At 48.8% G+C, this 16653-nt stretch overlaps 2 protein-coding genes across 2 annotated transcripts in view; both read right to left on the bottom strand.

Moving 5' to 3' along the window:
• The window catches only part of LOC134984531 (retinitis pigmentosa 1-like 1 protein), a 197596-nt gene that overhangs the window by 143838 nt on the left and 37105 nt on the right, over positions 1 to 16653 (bottom strand). The gene's annotated exons all lie outside the window — the stretch shown is intronic.
• The window catches only part of LOC134984519 (zinc finger protein 585A-like), a 189314-nt gene continuing 188362 nt past the window's right edge, over positions 15702 to 16653 (bottom strand). Inside the window, exons 7-9 of the mRNA XM_063950086.1 lie at positions 16432 to 16626; positions 16017 to 16109; positions 15702 to 15723 (exon numbers count right to left, since the gene is read on the bottom strand). Of these exons, the coding sequence (XP_063806156.1) occupies positions 15702 to 15723; positions 16017 to 16109; positions 16432 to 16626 (310 nt within the window). The remainder of the gene's footprint in view (positions 15724 to 16016; positions 16110 to 16431; positions 16627 to 16653) is intronic.

The following is a 16653-nucleotide window of genomic DNA, read 5'->3' as shown; positions in this document are numbered from 1 at the left end:
GTAAAATATTGTTCTATCGCCATTTGTATGTCTGTGGAGACTGACGTGTTAAGCAGCAGGGATTCACAGTGTGTGCGGAGTGATATAGCTCCAAGAGAACATAAACACCGGAATGGTCAGTCCAAGTAAAAGGGGTTATTCCCACGTCAGTAATTCTAGAGGCAATGGAGGACGAAATGTGTAACATATCGATCCGGGTGTAGTGTCGATGCGGGACTGAATAGTGGGTATAGTCTCTGGCTACAGAGTGGCAGAGACGCCACGAGTCCCATAGGTCGTGAAACTTGAGAGAGGCTACAAGCGTGTGCGAATCTCTAGAGGTAAGGGGGGACCAGTCCTATCTAATATGGGGTCAAGAATGGTGTTTAATTCCCCACCCAATACAATGTGACCCTGTGCAACCTTGCCAATGTGATGGAAAAGGGAGTGGAAAAACTGAGGTTGATCCTGGTTAGGAGCATATACAGAGATAAGTGTCAGGACTTCAGAACGGAGGGTACTAATAACCATCAAGTACCGACCGTCTGGATCCGCCACAGTTTTGCTATGTGTAAATGGAATGTGACAATTAATTAAAATTCCAACCCCACATTTTTTACAACCTGCTGAAGCAAAGAAAGTTTGTGTAAATTGTCTACCACGGAGTTGCGTGCGGGAGCCCGTAAGGCGAGTTTCTGGAAGAAAATCTACGTCAGCTTTCTCACGTCTACAAGCACCCAGGAGCACCGTCCATTTTGGGGGGGAATTGAGGCCATTTACATTAACAGATAATATCTTTAGGGGCATGGTGACCTGAGTAACATCATCTCATTGAGAGCCATAGAAAAGGGGGTACAAAACAAAGGCCTCCCGGGTCCCAACAACCCAAAAAAGAATAACGACAAGTTGAATGGATACCCGGAACCCCCCACAAGGACAAGGGGAGAAAAGGGAAAAGAAGGCCACAGAAGGAAAGTAAAGAAGAGCAAGAAGAGAGGAGATAAAGCCCATTCGGGCAGAAACCCTGTAGCGATAGGGCCCGTAACAGGACCGCCAAACAAAGGAGAAATATAGTCAATAAAGTAATGAAAGCAGGGAGCATGGGGGTAGTGGCACGAACAACCATAGCAGACTGTGCGGCCTGACCGAGAACAAAGTGGCCTAGGCCAAAAAAAAGTATACATCACGAAGATAAAACCTGTGTCAGGAAGGGAAGGACGGGGAGAGAGAAAAAAAAGGGGGAGGGGGGGGAGGAGAATCGGGAAGGAAGGAGAGGGAAGGGGAACATCAAAGGGAATAATATAGCAACATGTGGTCCATACAGTAGGTTAAGCATCATAACCAAACCGCATAACAACCGGTCCTCTTGTGACCAAAAACATAAAGGCAAAATATACAACAGGAGACATAACAAGTGGAACATAGAAAGAACTGTCAGAGAAAATTCCAGAAATAAACTAGGGGGGTCCACGGAGCAGGTACCAGGTCAACCAGCACTGCAAAGAACCCGCAGTACTCAAAGAAACTGTTATTATTGAATACAGATCATTAAGATCAAAATATCAAATCAGCATTTAAGAAGGGGGTCCAGAGAACTAGGGACGGCCAGTCCAGTCCAGGGGGGAACTCCAGCAAACCTGATGCAATGGCACAGTGAAACCTATAGAAGAAAAGAAGGCAGGCAAATCAGGGGGGTGCATCTTCACCCCTATGGTGAGACACTCTCCTCCAGTCCGGCTGAGGCAGACGGGGCCGTTGAGACTTCGGTTAAGCAGATGGGTCGACAGAAGAGGACGATGATTTCGGTAGAAGATCAAGCTTGCGAAGCAGTTCCTGCCCTTGTGCCAGGGTCTTGAATGCATGGTTGATGCCATTAAAAGAAAGCTGCAACTGAAAGGGGAATCCCCAGCAATATCGAATTTGGTGTTGGTGAAGAAGTCTAGTAATTGGTTGGAGGTCCCGTCGTTTCTGAATAGTCGAGGGCGCCAAGTCCTGGTAAATCTGTAATTGCACGACCCGGAAGGCTATATCAGAGGAATCCCGGACGGCAGCAATTATTTTTTCCTTTGAGCGGTAATAATGGAGACGGGCTATAATGTCCCGAGGGGGCTGTGATTTAGAAGGTTTGGCCCGCAGGGCCCTGTGTGCCCTATCAAAGAGGCAGTCATCATCAGACAAGTCCGGAACCAAATGCTGGAAAAGGTCTTTCAAGAAGGAGGGCAATGTAGAGCTCTGGACTGATTCCGCCACATTACATATGTGCAAATTATTGCGACTGGATCGATTTTCTCGGTCCACTTGGCGTTCCTTCAGGGTCTCAACTTCAGCATGGAGCCTCGAAAGCTCGTAGTCTAGATGCTGTTGCGAGCGACATAAGTCGTCCGTCTGCATCTCCAAAGCATCCGTACGATTTCCAAGTGAGGCAATCTCCATTTTGAAATCCGCAACAGCTTTGGACAGTTCTTGTTTAAAGGCTGTTTGCACGCCGTCCAGAAGGCCAGACATCACTGCCTGTATTTGAGGGTCAATACCCATCTCCGAAGAACATGGGGACGAAGGAGACTCCGGGGAGTGCACCATGTTCTGAGTGCCCTTAGCCTTGCTGCCGAAGAAGTTTGTGGAGGCCTGGGGAGCCTTCTTGTTCCTTTGTGACAGAATGCAGGCAAGGGAGAGGTCTATCTTCTCCAGTAAAGTTGCAATAGAGAGGGGGAAGGAGTGGTGGGCTAGAGAGCAGGAAATGACACAGGTGAGTTATGGGGCGGTCAGGCCGACCATGGGGTATTATTCATCCAGAGATCATCGCAGACGTGAGTAACACCAGGGCCAGACTGTATAGGTGGCAAGAATGTGAGATACTGAGCCTGTTCAGACCCCAGGTCCCCCTGGCCGTCACCTCCAGTGGGTACTTGCGAGGGGTACAGCAGGCCCTCGGTTGCTACAGGTTAGCTGGGGTGGTGGGAGTGCAAAGCTAGAATTGAGGGGGGGTCCACAAGCCCAGCCCACCCAGAGTCAAGTCCCTGAGAGCGAAAGCACAGAGATTAGAGGTAACCCCTAACTATATCCAGAGGCACCTCAGGCAGGGCACCATGAATCAAACCCAGTCTGGCATATAAAAAAGAGGTATCTGCAACTTGCAGCTCCAGAGGGGCTCCAGAGGCGGTCAGGAGATGGCAGCAGGATGAGGCAGACAGCCAGAGGTGCCGTGGACCGTCCCCACCTCTTCTGAAGGTCCAGTCCAGGTCCGCCCACAAATCTAGTCCCCGGCTTCAGAGGGCGCCTGGGCCGCGGCCAGAATGCCCAGGATCGGCTCAGAGGGCAGGAGGCAGGGGGAACTTCCAGCCACCAGGGAGTATCAGAGCAGGAAACCTATCCCAGCAGCCAACGCTGAGTTCGGCCGAGCTCCGGAGCTCTGCACCGGCCATGCAGCGCTTCCGGGAGCGGGACGTCACTGGAGGCCGCGGCTTCAAGGGCAGAGGTAGGCCCCGAGCGTGGATTGCAGCCAGCGGATCCCAGCGTTCACAGACGGTGGGCACCGCAGTAGAGGCTCCAGCAGTTGGGTGAGGGAGCTAGGAGGATAGGTGCCCAGGGAAGGTGAGGTTAGAGCCACTGTACCTGGAGCTCAGTTGGAGATGGACCTCACCATTAGGAAGCCAGGCCACGCCCCGTGCCTCCCACTTTTTAAGGGACCAAAAGTAATGGGACAATCGACTCAAAGGCCATTTCTTGGACAGAAGTAGGCTATTCCCTCACTATTTCATCATCAATTAAGCAGGTAAAAGGTCAGGAGTAGATACCAGGTATGACATTTGCATTTGGAATCTGTTGCTGTCGACTCTCAATATGAGATCCAAAGGGCTGTCACTATCAGTGAAGCAAGTCATCATAAGGCTGAAAAATCAAAACAAACCCATCAGAGATAGCAAAGACATTAGGTGTGGCCAAATCAACTGTTTGGAACATTCTTAAAAAGAAAGAACGCACCGAAAAGCTCAGCAACACTAAAAGACCCGGAAGACCACGGAAAACAACTGTGGTGGATGACAGAAGAATTATTTCCCTGGTGGAGAAATACCCATTCACAACAGTTGCCCAGATCAAGAGCACTCTCCAGGAGGTAGGTGCATAAGTGTCAAAGTCAACAATCAAGAGAAGACTTTGCAAGAGTGAATATAGAGGGTTCACCACAAAAACAGGAAGACCAGATTAGAGTTTGCAAACATCTAAAAACACTTTACAGTTCTGGAACAACATCCTATGAACAGATGAGACAAATATCAACTTGTACCAGAGTGATGGGAAGAAAAGAGTATGGAGAAGGAAAGGAACTGCTCATGATCCAAAACATACCAGCTCATCAGTGAAGCATGGTGGTGGTAGTGTCATTGCGTGGGCATGTATGGATGACAATGGAACTGGTTTCCTTGTATTTATTGATAATGTGACTGCTGACAAAAGCAGCAGGATGAATTCTTAAGTGTTTCGGGCAATATTATCTGCTCATATTCAGGCAAATGCTTCAGAACTCATTGGAAGGCGCTTCACAGTGCAGATGGACAATGACCCGAAGCATACTGCAAAAGCAACCAAAGCGTTTTTTTAAGGCAAACAAGTGGAATGTTAAGCAATGGCCAAGTCAATCACCCCACCTGAATCCGAATGAGCATGCATTTCACTTGATGAAGACAAAACTGAAGGGAAAATGCCCCAAGAACAAGCAGGAACTGAAGACAGTTGCAGTAGAGGCCTGGCAGAGCATCACCATGGATGAAACCCAGCGTCTGGTGATGTCTATGCGTTCCAGACTTCAGGCTGTAATTAACTGCAAAGGATTTGCAACAAAGTATTAAAAATAAGATTTTACTTACCGGTAAATCTATTTCTCGTAGTCCGTAGAGGATGCTGGGGACTCCGTAAGGACCATGGGGATAGACGGGCTCCGCAGAAGACATGGGCACTTTAAGGAAGAATTTAGATTCTGGTGTGCTCTGGCTCCTCCCTCTATGCCCCTCCTCCAGACCTCAGTTAGAGAAACTATGCCCAGAGGAGACTGACAGTACGAGGAAAGGATTTTGTTAATCCAGGGCAAGACTAATACCAGCCACACCAATCACACCATATAACTTGTGATATACTATCTAGTTAACAGTATGAAAAACAACATAGCATCAGTGGAGGCCCGATGCAACTATAACGTAACCCTTATTGAAGCAATAACTATATACAAGTATTGCAGAAGAAGTCCGCACTTGGGACGGGCGCCCAGCATCCTCTACGAACTACGAGAAATAGATTTACCGGTAAGTTAAATCTTATTTTCTCTAACGTTCTAGAGGATGCTGGGGACTCCGTAAGGACCATGGGGATTATACCAAAGCTCCCAAACAGGCGGGAGAGTGCGGATGACTCTGCAGCACCGATTGAGCAAACATGAGGTCCTACTCAGCCAGGGTATCAAATTTATAGAATTTTTCAAAAGTGTTTGAACCCGACCAAGTAGCAGCTCGACACAGCTGTAGTGCCGAGACCCCTCGGGCAGCCGCCCAAGAAGAGCCCACCTTCCTAGTGGAATGGGCCTTGACCGATTTTGTTAACGGCAATCCAGCCGTAGAATGCGCTTGCTGAATCGTGTTACAAATCCAGCGAGCAATAGTTTGCTTTGAAGCAGGGGTACCAATCTTGTTGGATGCATACAGGACAAAAAGCGCTTCAGTGTTCCTGACTCTAGCCATTCTGGCCACGTAAATTTTCAAAGCCCTGACCACATCAAGTAACTCGGAATCCTCCAAGTCACGTGTAGCCACAGGCACCACAATAGGTTGGTTCATATGAAAAGATGATACCACTTTCGGCAGAAATTGAGGACGGGTCCGTAATTCTGCTCTAAACATATGGAAGACCAAATTGGGGCTTTTATGTGACAAAGCCGCTAATTCGGACACTCGCCTAGCCGTAGCCAAGGCTAATAACATGACCGCCTTCCACGTGAGATATTTCAACTCCACCGTTTTAAGTGGTTCAAACCAGTGTGACTTTAGGAAACTTAACACCACGTTAAGATCCCAAGTTGCCACCGGAGGCACAAAGGGAGGCTGAATATGTAGCACTCCCTTTACAAAAGTCTGAACTTCTGGTAGAGAAGCCAACTCTTTTTGAAAGAAAATGGATAGGGCCGAAATCTGGACCTTAATGGAGCCTAATTTTAGGCCCAAATTCACTCCTGACTGTAGGAAGTGAAGGAAACGGCCCAGCTGGAATTCTTCCGTAGAAGCCTTCCTGGCCTCACACCAAGAAACATATTTTCGCCATATACGGTGATAATGTTTAGATGTCACGTCCTTCCTAGCCTTTATCAGCGTAGAAATGACCTCCACCGGAATGCCTTTCTCTGCTAGGATCCGGCGTTCAACCGCCATGCCGTCAAACGCAGCCGCAGTAAGTCTTGGAACAGACAGGGCCCCTGTTGCAACAGGTCCTGTCTCAGAGGAAGAGGTCACGGATCTTCTGTGAGCATTTCTTGCAGATCTGGGTACTAGGTCCTTCGTGGCCAATCTGGAACAATGAGGATTGTTCTCACGCCTCTTTTTCTTATAATCCTCAACACCTTGGGTATGAGAGGAAGAGGAGGAAACACAGACTGACTGGAACGCCCACGGTGTCACCAGGGCGTCTACAGCTACTGCCTGAGGGTCTCTTGACCTGGCGCAGTACCTCTGTAGCTTTTTGTTGAGGCGGGATGCCATCATGTTCATCTGTGGCAGTTCCCACCGACTTGTTATCTGTGCGAAGACTTCGTGATGAAGTCCCCACTCCCCCGGGTGTAGGTCGTGTCTGCTGAGGAAGTCTGCTTCCCAGTTGTCCACTCCCGGAATGAACACTGCTGACAGTGCGCTTACATGATTCTCCGACCAGCGAAGAATTCTGGTGGCTTCCGCCATCGCCGCTCTGCTCCTTGTGCCACCTTAGTGGTTTACATGAGCCACTGTCGTGATGTTGTCTGACTGGATCAGAACTGGTTGGTCGCGAAGTAAGGTCTCCGCTTGACGTAGGGCGTTGTATATGGCCCTTAGTTCCAGGATGTTGATGTGAAGACAAGTCTCTTAACTTGACCAAAGACCTTAGAAATTTCTTCCCTGTGTCACTGCTCCCCAACTTTGGAGGCTTGCGTCAGTGGTCACCAGGATCCAATCCTGCGGCCCTCGAGAAGGTGAGCACTCTGCAGCCACCACAGGAGTGACACCCTGGCCCTGGGAGACAGGGTGATCAACCGATGCATCTGTAGATGTGACCCAGACCACTTGTCCAGTAGATCCCATTGGAAAGTCCTTGCATGGAACCTGCCGAAGGGAATGGCCTCGTATGACGCCACCATCTTTCCCAGGCTTCGAGTGCAATGATGCACTGACACCTGTTTTGATTTCAAAAGGTTCCTGACCAGAATCATAAGTTCCTGGGCTTTTTCTATCGGAAGATAACCCTCTTCTGGGTCGTGTCCAGAATCATGCCCAAGAAAGGCAGACGAGTCATAGGAACCAACTGCGACTTTGGAATATTGAGAATCCAGCCGTGTTGCTGTAACACTTTCAGTGAAAGAGATATGCTATTCAGCAACTGCTCTCTTGAACTCGCTTTTATGAGGAGATCGTCCAAGTATGGGATATTTGTGACACCTTGCTTCCGCAGGAGCACCATCATTTCCACCATTACCTTGGTGAAAATCCTCGGGCAGTTGAGAGACCAAACGACAACGTCTGAAATTGGTAATGACAATCCTGTACCGCAAATCTTAGGTACGCCTGATGAGGTGGATAAATGGGGACATGAAGGTACGCATCCTTTATGTCCAGTGACACCATAAAATCCCCCCCTTCCAGGCTTGCGATGACCGCTCTTAGCGATTCCATCTTGAACTTGAACCTTTTCAAGTATAGGTTCAGAGATTTTAAATTCAATATGGGTCTGACCGAACCGTCCGGTTTCGGGACTACAAACATGGTCGAATAATAACCCCTTCCCTGTTGAAGGACCGGAACCTTGACCACCACCTGCTGAAGATACAATTTTTGTATTGCATTTAACACTATCTCCCTCTCTTGGGGGGAAGCTGGTAGGGCCGATTTGAAATATCAGCGAGGAGGCACCTCTTTGAATTCCAGTTTGTAACCCTGAGACACAACTTCTATTGCCCAGGGATCCACCTGGGAGTGAACCCACATGTGGCTGAAATTCCGAAGACGTTCCCCCACTGGGACCGACTCCGCCAGTGGAGCCCCAGCGTCATGCAGTGGATTTTGCAGAGGCTGGGGAGGACTTCTTTTCCTGGGAACTAGCGGTGTTGTGCAGCTTCTTTCCTCTGCCCCTACCTCTGGCAAGAAAGGACGCACCTCAGACTGTCTTGTTTCTTTGTGAACGAAAGGACAGCATTTAATAATGCGGTGCTCTCTTAGGCTGTGAGGGAACATAAGGCAAAAAATTTGACTTTCCAGCTGTAGCTGAGGAGAACAGGCCCGAGAGACCTTCCCCGAACAATTCCTCACCCCTGTAAGGTAAAACCTCCATATGCCTTTTTGAGTCGGCATCACCTGTCCATTGCCGAGTCCACAGGGCCCTTCTGGCAGAAATCGACATAGCGTCTTTAATATGCCCCAGGGTCAATAATGCAGTATCCTTATCTAGGGTATCAAATTCCTCAGATAAGGTATCCGTCCATGCCGCTACAGCACTACACACCCAGGCCGATGCAATTGCCGGTCTTAGTAAGGTACCCGAATGTGTATAAATGGACTTCAGGGTAACCTCCTGTTTGCGATCAGCAGCATCTTTGAGGGTAGCCGTATCCTGGGATGGCAGGGCTACCTTTTTGGATAAGCGTGTTAAAGCTTTGTCCACCCTAGGGGAGGATTCCCACCGTAACCTATCCGTTGGCGGGAAAGGATACGCCAGAAGAATCAGTTTGGAAATCTGCAGTTTTTTATCTGGAGATTCCCAAGCCTTTTCACAATAACTCATTCAGTTCGTGTGAGGGGGGAAAAGTTACCTCAGGCTTCTTTCCCCTATACATATAAACCCTTGTGTCAGGGACAGGGGTTTCCTCTGTGATGTGCCAAACATCCTTTATTGCTATAATCATATATCGAAGGGATTTAGCCAATTTTGGCTGTAACTTTGCATCATCATAATCGACACTGGAGTCAGAATCCATGTCGGTATCTGTGTCAACAATTTGGGATAGTGGGTGCTTATGAGACCCTGACGGTACCTGCGACATAGGATCAGGCATGGGTTGAGACCCTGACTGTCCCAATGCTTCAGCCTTATCTAATCTTTTGTGCAAAGAGTTAACACTAGCATTTAAAACCTTCCACATATCCATCCAATCAGGTGTCGGCGCCGTCGGCAGACACCACATTCATTTGCTCCCGCTCCTCTCCCACATAGCCTTCCTCATCAGACATGTCGACACAAGCGTACCGACACACCACACACACAGGGAATGTCCTTTCTGAAGACAGTTCCCCAAGGCCCTTTGGAGAGACAGAGAGTATGCCAGCACACACCCCAGCGCTATAAACCTAGGAATAACAGTCACTTAATGTTAACCCAGTAGCTGCTGTATGTATAGTTTTTGTGCCTAATTATGTGCCCCCCCTCTCTTTTCAACCCTCTTCTACCGTGTATCAGCAGGGGAGAGCCCGGGGAGCTTCCTCTCAGCGGTGCTGTGGAGAAAAAAATAAGAATTTACTTACCGATAATTCTATTTCTCGTAGTCCGTAGTGGATGCTGGGACTTCCTTAAGGACCATGGGGATTAGCGGCTCCGCAGGAGACTGGGCACATCTAAAGAAAGCTTTAGGACTAGCTGGTGTGCACTGGCTCCTCCCCCTATGACCCTCCTCCAAGCCTCAGTTAGGATACTGTGCCCGGACAAGCGTACATAATAAGGAAGGATTTGGAATCCCGGGTAAGACTCATACCAGCCACACCAATCACACCGTACAACCTGTGATCTGAACCCAGTTAACAGTATGATAAACTTAGAAGCCTCTGAAAAGATGGCTCACAACAATAAACAACCCGATTTTTTTGTAACAATAACTATATACAGGTATTGCAGACAATCCGCACTTGGGATGGGCGCCCAGCATCCACTACGGACTACGAGAAATAGAATTATCGGTAAGTAAATTCTTATTTTCTCTGACGTCCTAGTGGATGCTGGGACTTCCTTAAGGACCATGGGGATTATACCAAAGCTCCCAAACGGGCGGGAGAGTGTGGATGACTCTGCATCACCGAATGAGAGAACTCCAGGTCCTCCTCAGCCAGGGTATCGAATTTGTAAATTTTTGCAAACGTGTTTGCCCCTGACCAAGTAGCTGCTCGGCAAGGTTGTAAAGCCGAGACCCCTTGGGCAGCCGCCCAAGATGAGCCCACTTTCCTTGTGGAATGGGCTTTAACAGATTTTGGCTGTGGCAGTCCTGCCACAGAATGTGCAAGCTGAATTGTACTACAAATCCAACGAGCAATCGTCTGCTTAGAAGCAGGAGCACCCAGCTTGTTGGGTGCATACAGGATAAACAGCGAGTCAGATTTTCTGACTCCAGCCGTCCTGGAAACATATATTTTCAGGGCCCTGACTACGTCCAGTAACTTGGAGTCCTCCAAGTCCCTAGTAGCCGCAGGTACCACAATAGGTTGGTTCATGTGAAAACCTGAAACCACCTTAGGGAGAAATTGAGGACGAGTCCTCAATTCTGCCCTGTCTGAATGAAGAATTAGGTAAGGGCTTTTATATGATAAAGCCGCCCATTCTGAGACACGCCTGGCTGAAGCCAGGGCTAACAGCATTACCACTTTCCATGTGAGATATCTCAAGTCCACAGTGGTGAGTGGTTCCACCAATGTGATTTTAGGAACCCTAAAACTACATTTGAGATCCCAAGGTGCCACTGGTGGCACAAAAGGAGGCTGTATATGCAGTACCCCCTTGACAAACGTCTGAACTTCAGGCACTGAAGCCAGTTCTTTCTGGAAGAAGATCGACAGGGCCGAAATTTGAACCTTAATGGATCCTAATTTTAGGCCCATAGACAGTCCTGCTTGCAGGAAATGTAAGAAACGACCCAGTTGAAATTCCTCTGTGGGGGCCTTCTTGGCCTCACACCACGCAACATATTTTCGCCAAATGCGGTGATAATGTTTCGCGGTTAGATCCTTCCTGGCTTTGATCAGGGTAGGGATGACTTCATCTGGAATGCCTTTTTCCATCAGGATCCGGCGTTCAACCGCCATGGCGTCAAACACAGCCACGGTAAGTCTTGGAACAGACAAGGTCCCTGCTGGAGCAGGTCCTTTCTTAGAGGTAGAGGCCACGGATCCTCCGTGAGCATCTCTTGCAGTTCCGGGTACCAAGTTCTTCTTGGCCAATCCGGAGCCACGAGTATAGTTCTTACTCCTCTCTTTCTTATGATTCTCAGTACTTTTGGTATGAGAGGCAGAGGAGGGAACCCATACACCGACTGGTACACCCACGGTGTTACCAGAGCATCCACCGCTATTGCCTGAGGGTCCCTTGACCTTGCGCAATATCTGTCCAGTTTCTTGTTGAGACGGGACGCCATCATGTCCACCTTTGGTTTTTCCCAACGGTTTACAATCAGTTGGAAGACTTCTGGGTGAAGTCCCCACTCTCCCGGGTGGAGGTCGTGCCTGCTGAGGAAGTCTGCTTCCCAGTTGTCCACTCCCGGAATGAACACTGCTGACAGTGCTATTACATGATTTTCCGCCCAGCGGAGAATCCTTGCAGCTTCTGCCATTGCCCTCCTGCTTCTTGTGCCGCCCTGTCTGTTTACGTGGGCGACAGCCGTGATGTTGTCCGACTGGATCAATACCGGTTGACGCTGAAGCAGAGGCTTTGCTTGACTTAGGGCATTATAAATGGCCCTTAGTTCCAGGATATTTATGTGAAGTGATGTCTCCAGGCTTGACCATAAGCCCTGGATATTCCTTCCCTGTATGACTGCTCCCCAGCCTTGCAGGCTGGCATCCGTGGTCTCCAGGACCCAGTCCTGAATGCCGAATCTGCGGCCCTCTAGAAGATGAGCACTCTGCAACCACCACAGGAGGGACACCCTTGTCCTTGGTGACCGGGTTATCCGCTGATGCATCTGAAGATGCGACCCGGATCATTTGTCCAGTAGGTTCCACTGGAAAGTTCTTGCGTGGAATCTGCCGAATGGGATTGCTTCGTAGGAAGCCACCATTTTTACCCAGAACCCTTGTGCATTGATGCACTGAGACTTGGTTCGGTTTTAGGAGGTTCCTGACTAGCTCGGTTAACTCCCTGGCTTTCTCCTCCGGGAGAAACACCGTCTTTCTGGACTGTGTCCAGGATCATCCCTAGGAACAGAAGACAAGTCGTCGGAACCAGCTGCAATTTTGGAATATTGAGAATCCAATCGTGCTGCCGCAACACTACCTGAGATAGTGCTACACCGACCTCCAACTGTTCCCTGGATCTTACCCTTATCAGGGAATCGTCCAAGTAAAGGATAACTAAAATTTCCTTCCTTCGAAGGAATATCATCATTTCGGTCATTACTTCAGTAAAGACCCGGGGTGCCGTGGACCATCCCTACGGCAGCGTCTGAACGGATAGTGACAGTTCTGTACCATAACCTGAGATACCCTTGGTGAGAAGGGTAAATTGTGACATGAAGGTAAGCATCCTTGATGTCCCAAGACATCATGTAATCCCCTTCTTCCAGGTTCGCAATCACTGTTCTGAGTGACTCAATCTTGAATTTAAACCTCTGTATGTAAGTGTTCAAAGATTTTAGAATCGGTCTCACCGAGCCGTCTGGCTTCGGTACCACAATAGTGTGGAATAATACCCCGTTCCTTGTTGCAGGAGGGGTACCTTGATTTTCACCTGCTGGGAATACAGCTTGTGAATGGCTTCCAAAACTGCCTCCCTGTTGGTAAAACAGACTTTTGGAAACGGCGAGGAGAATACGTCTCGAATTCCAATTTGTACCCCTGAAATATTAACTGAAGGATCCAGGGGTCTACTTGCGAGTGAGCCCACTGCGCACTGAAATTCATTGAGAACGGGCCCCCACCGTGCCTGAGCTTGTAAAGCCCTAGCGTTTGAGAGCTTGGCAGAGGCGGGAAAGGGTTTCTGTTCCTGGGAACTGGCTGATCTCCGCAGCCTTTTTCCTCTCCCTCTGTCACGCGCAGAAAAGAGGAACCCTTTTGTCCGCTTGCCAACAAGGTCTGCGCCTGATAATACGGCGTCTTATTTTGTGAGGCGAACTGAGGTACAAACGTGGATATCCCAGCTGTTGCCGTGGCCACCCGGTCTGAAAGACCGACCCCAAATGTCCCCTTTTTTAAGGCAATACTTCCAAATGCCGTTTGGAATCCGCATCACCTGACCACTTTACTGGTAGAATTGGACAACACACTTATACTTGATGCCAGTCTGCAAATATTCCGCTGTGCATCATGCATATATAGAAATGCATCTTTTAATTGCTCTATAGGCAATAATATACTGTCCTTATCTAGGTGTAACGTGTGGCCCTATTGGAAAACACGGTTGTCTCTTCACCGTCGACACAGGAGTCAGTATCCCTGTCTGCATCTGTATCTGCCATCTGAGGTAACGGGCGCTTTAGAGCCCCTGACGGCCTATGAGACGTCTGGACATACACAAGCTGAGTAGCCGGCTGTCCCATGTCAACAACTGTCTTTTATACAGAGCTGACACTGTCACGTAATTTTAAACAGTACATCCACTCAGGAGTCGACCCCCTAGGGTGTGACCTCACTATTACAGACACTCTGCTCCGTCTCCACATCATTTTTCTCCTCATACATGTCGACACAAACGTACCGACACACAGCACACACACAGGGAATGCTCTGATAGAGGACAGGACCCCACTAGCCCTTTGGGGAGACAGAGGGAGAGTTTGCCAGCACACACCAGAGCGCTATATATATACAGGGATAACCTTATATAAGTGTTTTTCCCCTTATAGCTGCTGTATTGTTTTATACTGCGCCTAATTTGTGCCCCCCTCTCTTTTTTTAACCCTTTCTGTAGTGTAGTGACTGCAGGGGAGAGACAGGGAGCTTCCCTCCAACGGAGCTGTGAGGGAAAATGGCGCCAGTGTGCTGAGGAGATAGGCTCCGCCCCCTTATCGGCGGCCTTATCTCCCGTTTTTCTGTACATTTTTGGCATGGGTAAATGCATCCATATAGCCCAGGAGCTATATGTGATGCATCTTTTGCCATCTAAGGTGTTTTCATTGCGTCTCAGGGCGCCCCCACCCAGCGCCCTGCACCCTCAGTGACCGGAGTGTGAAGTGTGCTGAGAGCAATGGCGCGCAGCTGCAGTGCTGTGCGCTACCTTATCTGAAGACAGGAACGTCTTCTGCCGCCGCTTTCTCCGGACCTCTTCGCTCTTCTGGCTCTGTAAGTGGGCCGGCGGCGCGGCTCCGGGACCCATCCAGGCTGAACCTGTGATCGTCCCTCTGGAGCTAATGTCCAGTAGCCAAGAAGCCCAATCCACTCTGCACGCAGATGAGTTCGCTTCTTCTCCCCTTAGTCCCTCGATGCAGTGAGCCTGTTGCCAGCAGGACTCACTGAAAATAAAAAACCTAAAACTAACTTTTCACTAAGCAGCTCAGGAGAGCCTCCTAGTGTGCACCCTTCTCGTTCGGGCACAGAAATCTAACTGAGGCTTGGAGGAGGGTCATAGGGGGAGGAGCCAGTGCACACCAGCTAGTCCTAAAGCTTTCTTTAGATGTGCCCAGTCTCCTGCGGAGCCGCTAATCCCCATGGTCCTTAAGGAAGTCCCAGCATCCACTAGGACGTCAGAGAAATGGCGCCGGTGAGTGCTGAGGGAGAAGCCCCTCCCCCTCGGCAGTGGGCTTCTGTCCCGCTTAAACAGTAATTTTGGCGGGGGCTCATACATATATACAGTGCCCAGCTGTATATATGTGTTCTTTTTGCCAATATGAAGTCCCAAATGCTGCCCAGGGTGCCCCCCCTGCGCCCTGCACCCTTACAGTGACCGGAGTATGTGAGGTGTGTGGAGCAATGGCGCACAGCTGCAGTGCTGTGCGTTACCTCAGTGAAGAACGGAGTCTTCTGCCGCCTGTGAAGTCTTCTTTTCTTCTCATACTCACCCGGCTTCTGTCTTCCGGCTCTGCGAGGGGGACGGCGGTACGGCTCTGGGACGGACGGCGAGATCCTGTGTACGATCCCTCTGGAGCTAATGGTGTCCAGTAGCCTAAGAAGCAGGACCTATCTTCAGAGAGTAGGGCCACTTCTCTCCCCTCAGTCCCACGGTGCAGGGAGCCTGTTGCCAGCAAAGATTCCTGAAAATAAAAAACCTAACAAAATACTTTCTATCAGCAAACTCAGGAGAGCTCACTGAAAAGCACCCAGCTCCTCTGGGCACAGTATCAAACTGAGGTCTGGAGGAGGGGCATAGAGGGAGGAGCCAGTGCACACCAGGAACTAAATTCTTTCTTGAAGTGCCCATGTCTCCTGCGGAGCCCGTCTATCCCCATGGTCCTTACGGAGTCCCCAGCATCCTCTAGGACGTTAGAGAAAAGTAAATGTTTGATTTAGGATTGTTTAGTTTGTCCCATTACTTTTGGTCCCTTAAAAAGTGGGAGGCACATATAGAAACCGTTATAATTCCTACACCGTTCACTTGATTTGATCTAAATACCTGCAAATTAAAGCGGAAAGTCTGCAGTTAAAGCACATCTTGTTTGTTTCTTTTCAAATCTATTGTGATGGTGTATAGAGCACAAAATATGAGAATTGTGTCAATGTCCCAATATTTATGGACCTGATTGTATATTGCATAAAGCATAGGAGATAGGCTTGACCCTTGAGGAACATTGCATGACAGTGAAAATTATACTCCAGAAGATTTAAATGTTTCCGTACTTGGGTAATGTCTAATATGTTCAACAAGAGCGGATTTATATCTCTCACAGCATGAAAATGGCTTCTCACCTGTGAAATCGCTTATGTTTAACAAGAACGGATTTCCGTGCAAAACATTTCCCACACTCAGAACAGGAATATGGCTTCTCACCTGTGTGACTTCTCTGATGTGTAACAAGATCTGATTTTCATGCAAAACATTTCCCACACTCAGAACAGGAATATGGCTTCTTACCTGTGTGACTTCTCTGATGACTAACAAGATCTGGTTTCGATGAAAAACATTTCCTACACTCAGAACAGGAATATGGCATCTCACCTGTGTGACTTCTCTCATGACTAACAAGAGCTGATTTCCTTGTAAAACATTTCCTACACTCAGAACAGGAATATGGCTTCTCACCTGTGTGACTTCTCTGACTAACAAAATGTGATTTATATGCAAAACATTTCCCACACTCAGAACAGAAATACGGCTTCTCACCTGTACGGCTTCTCACCTGTGTGACTTCTCTGATGTCTAACAAGATTTGCTTTCAATGAAAAACATTTCCTACACTCAGAACAGGAATACGGCTTCTCACCTGTGTGACTACTCCGATGTACAACAAGAGCTTGTTTCTGAGCGAAACATTTCCCACACTCAGAACATGGAAATGGCTTCTCACCTGTGTGACTTCTCTGATGTATAACAAGATCTGATTTC

This window comes from Pseudophryne corroboree (assembly GCF_028390025.1).
Source record: "Pseudophryne corroboree isolate aPseCor3 chromosome 3 unlocalized genomic scaffold, aPseCor3.hap2 SUPER_3_unloc_6, whole genome shotgun sequence".
Classification (NCBI taxonomy): domain Eukaryota; kingdom Metazoa; phylum Chordata; class Amphibia; order Anura; family Myobatrachidae; genus Pseudophryne; species Pseudophryne corroboree.
Note: the sequence above shows the minus strand (reverse complement) of the source record. Positions and strands in the feature narration are given on the sequence as shown.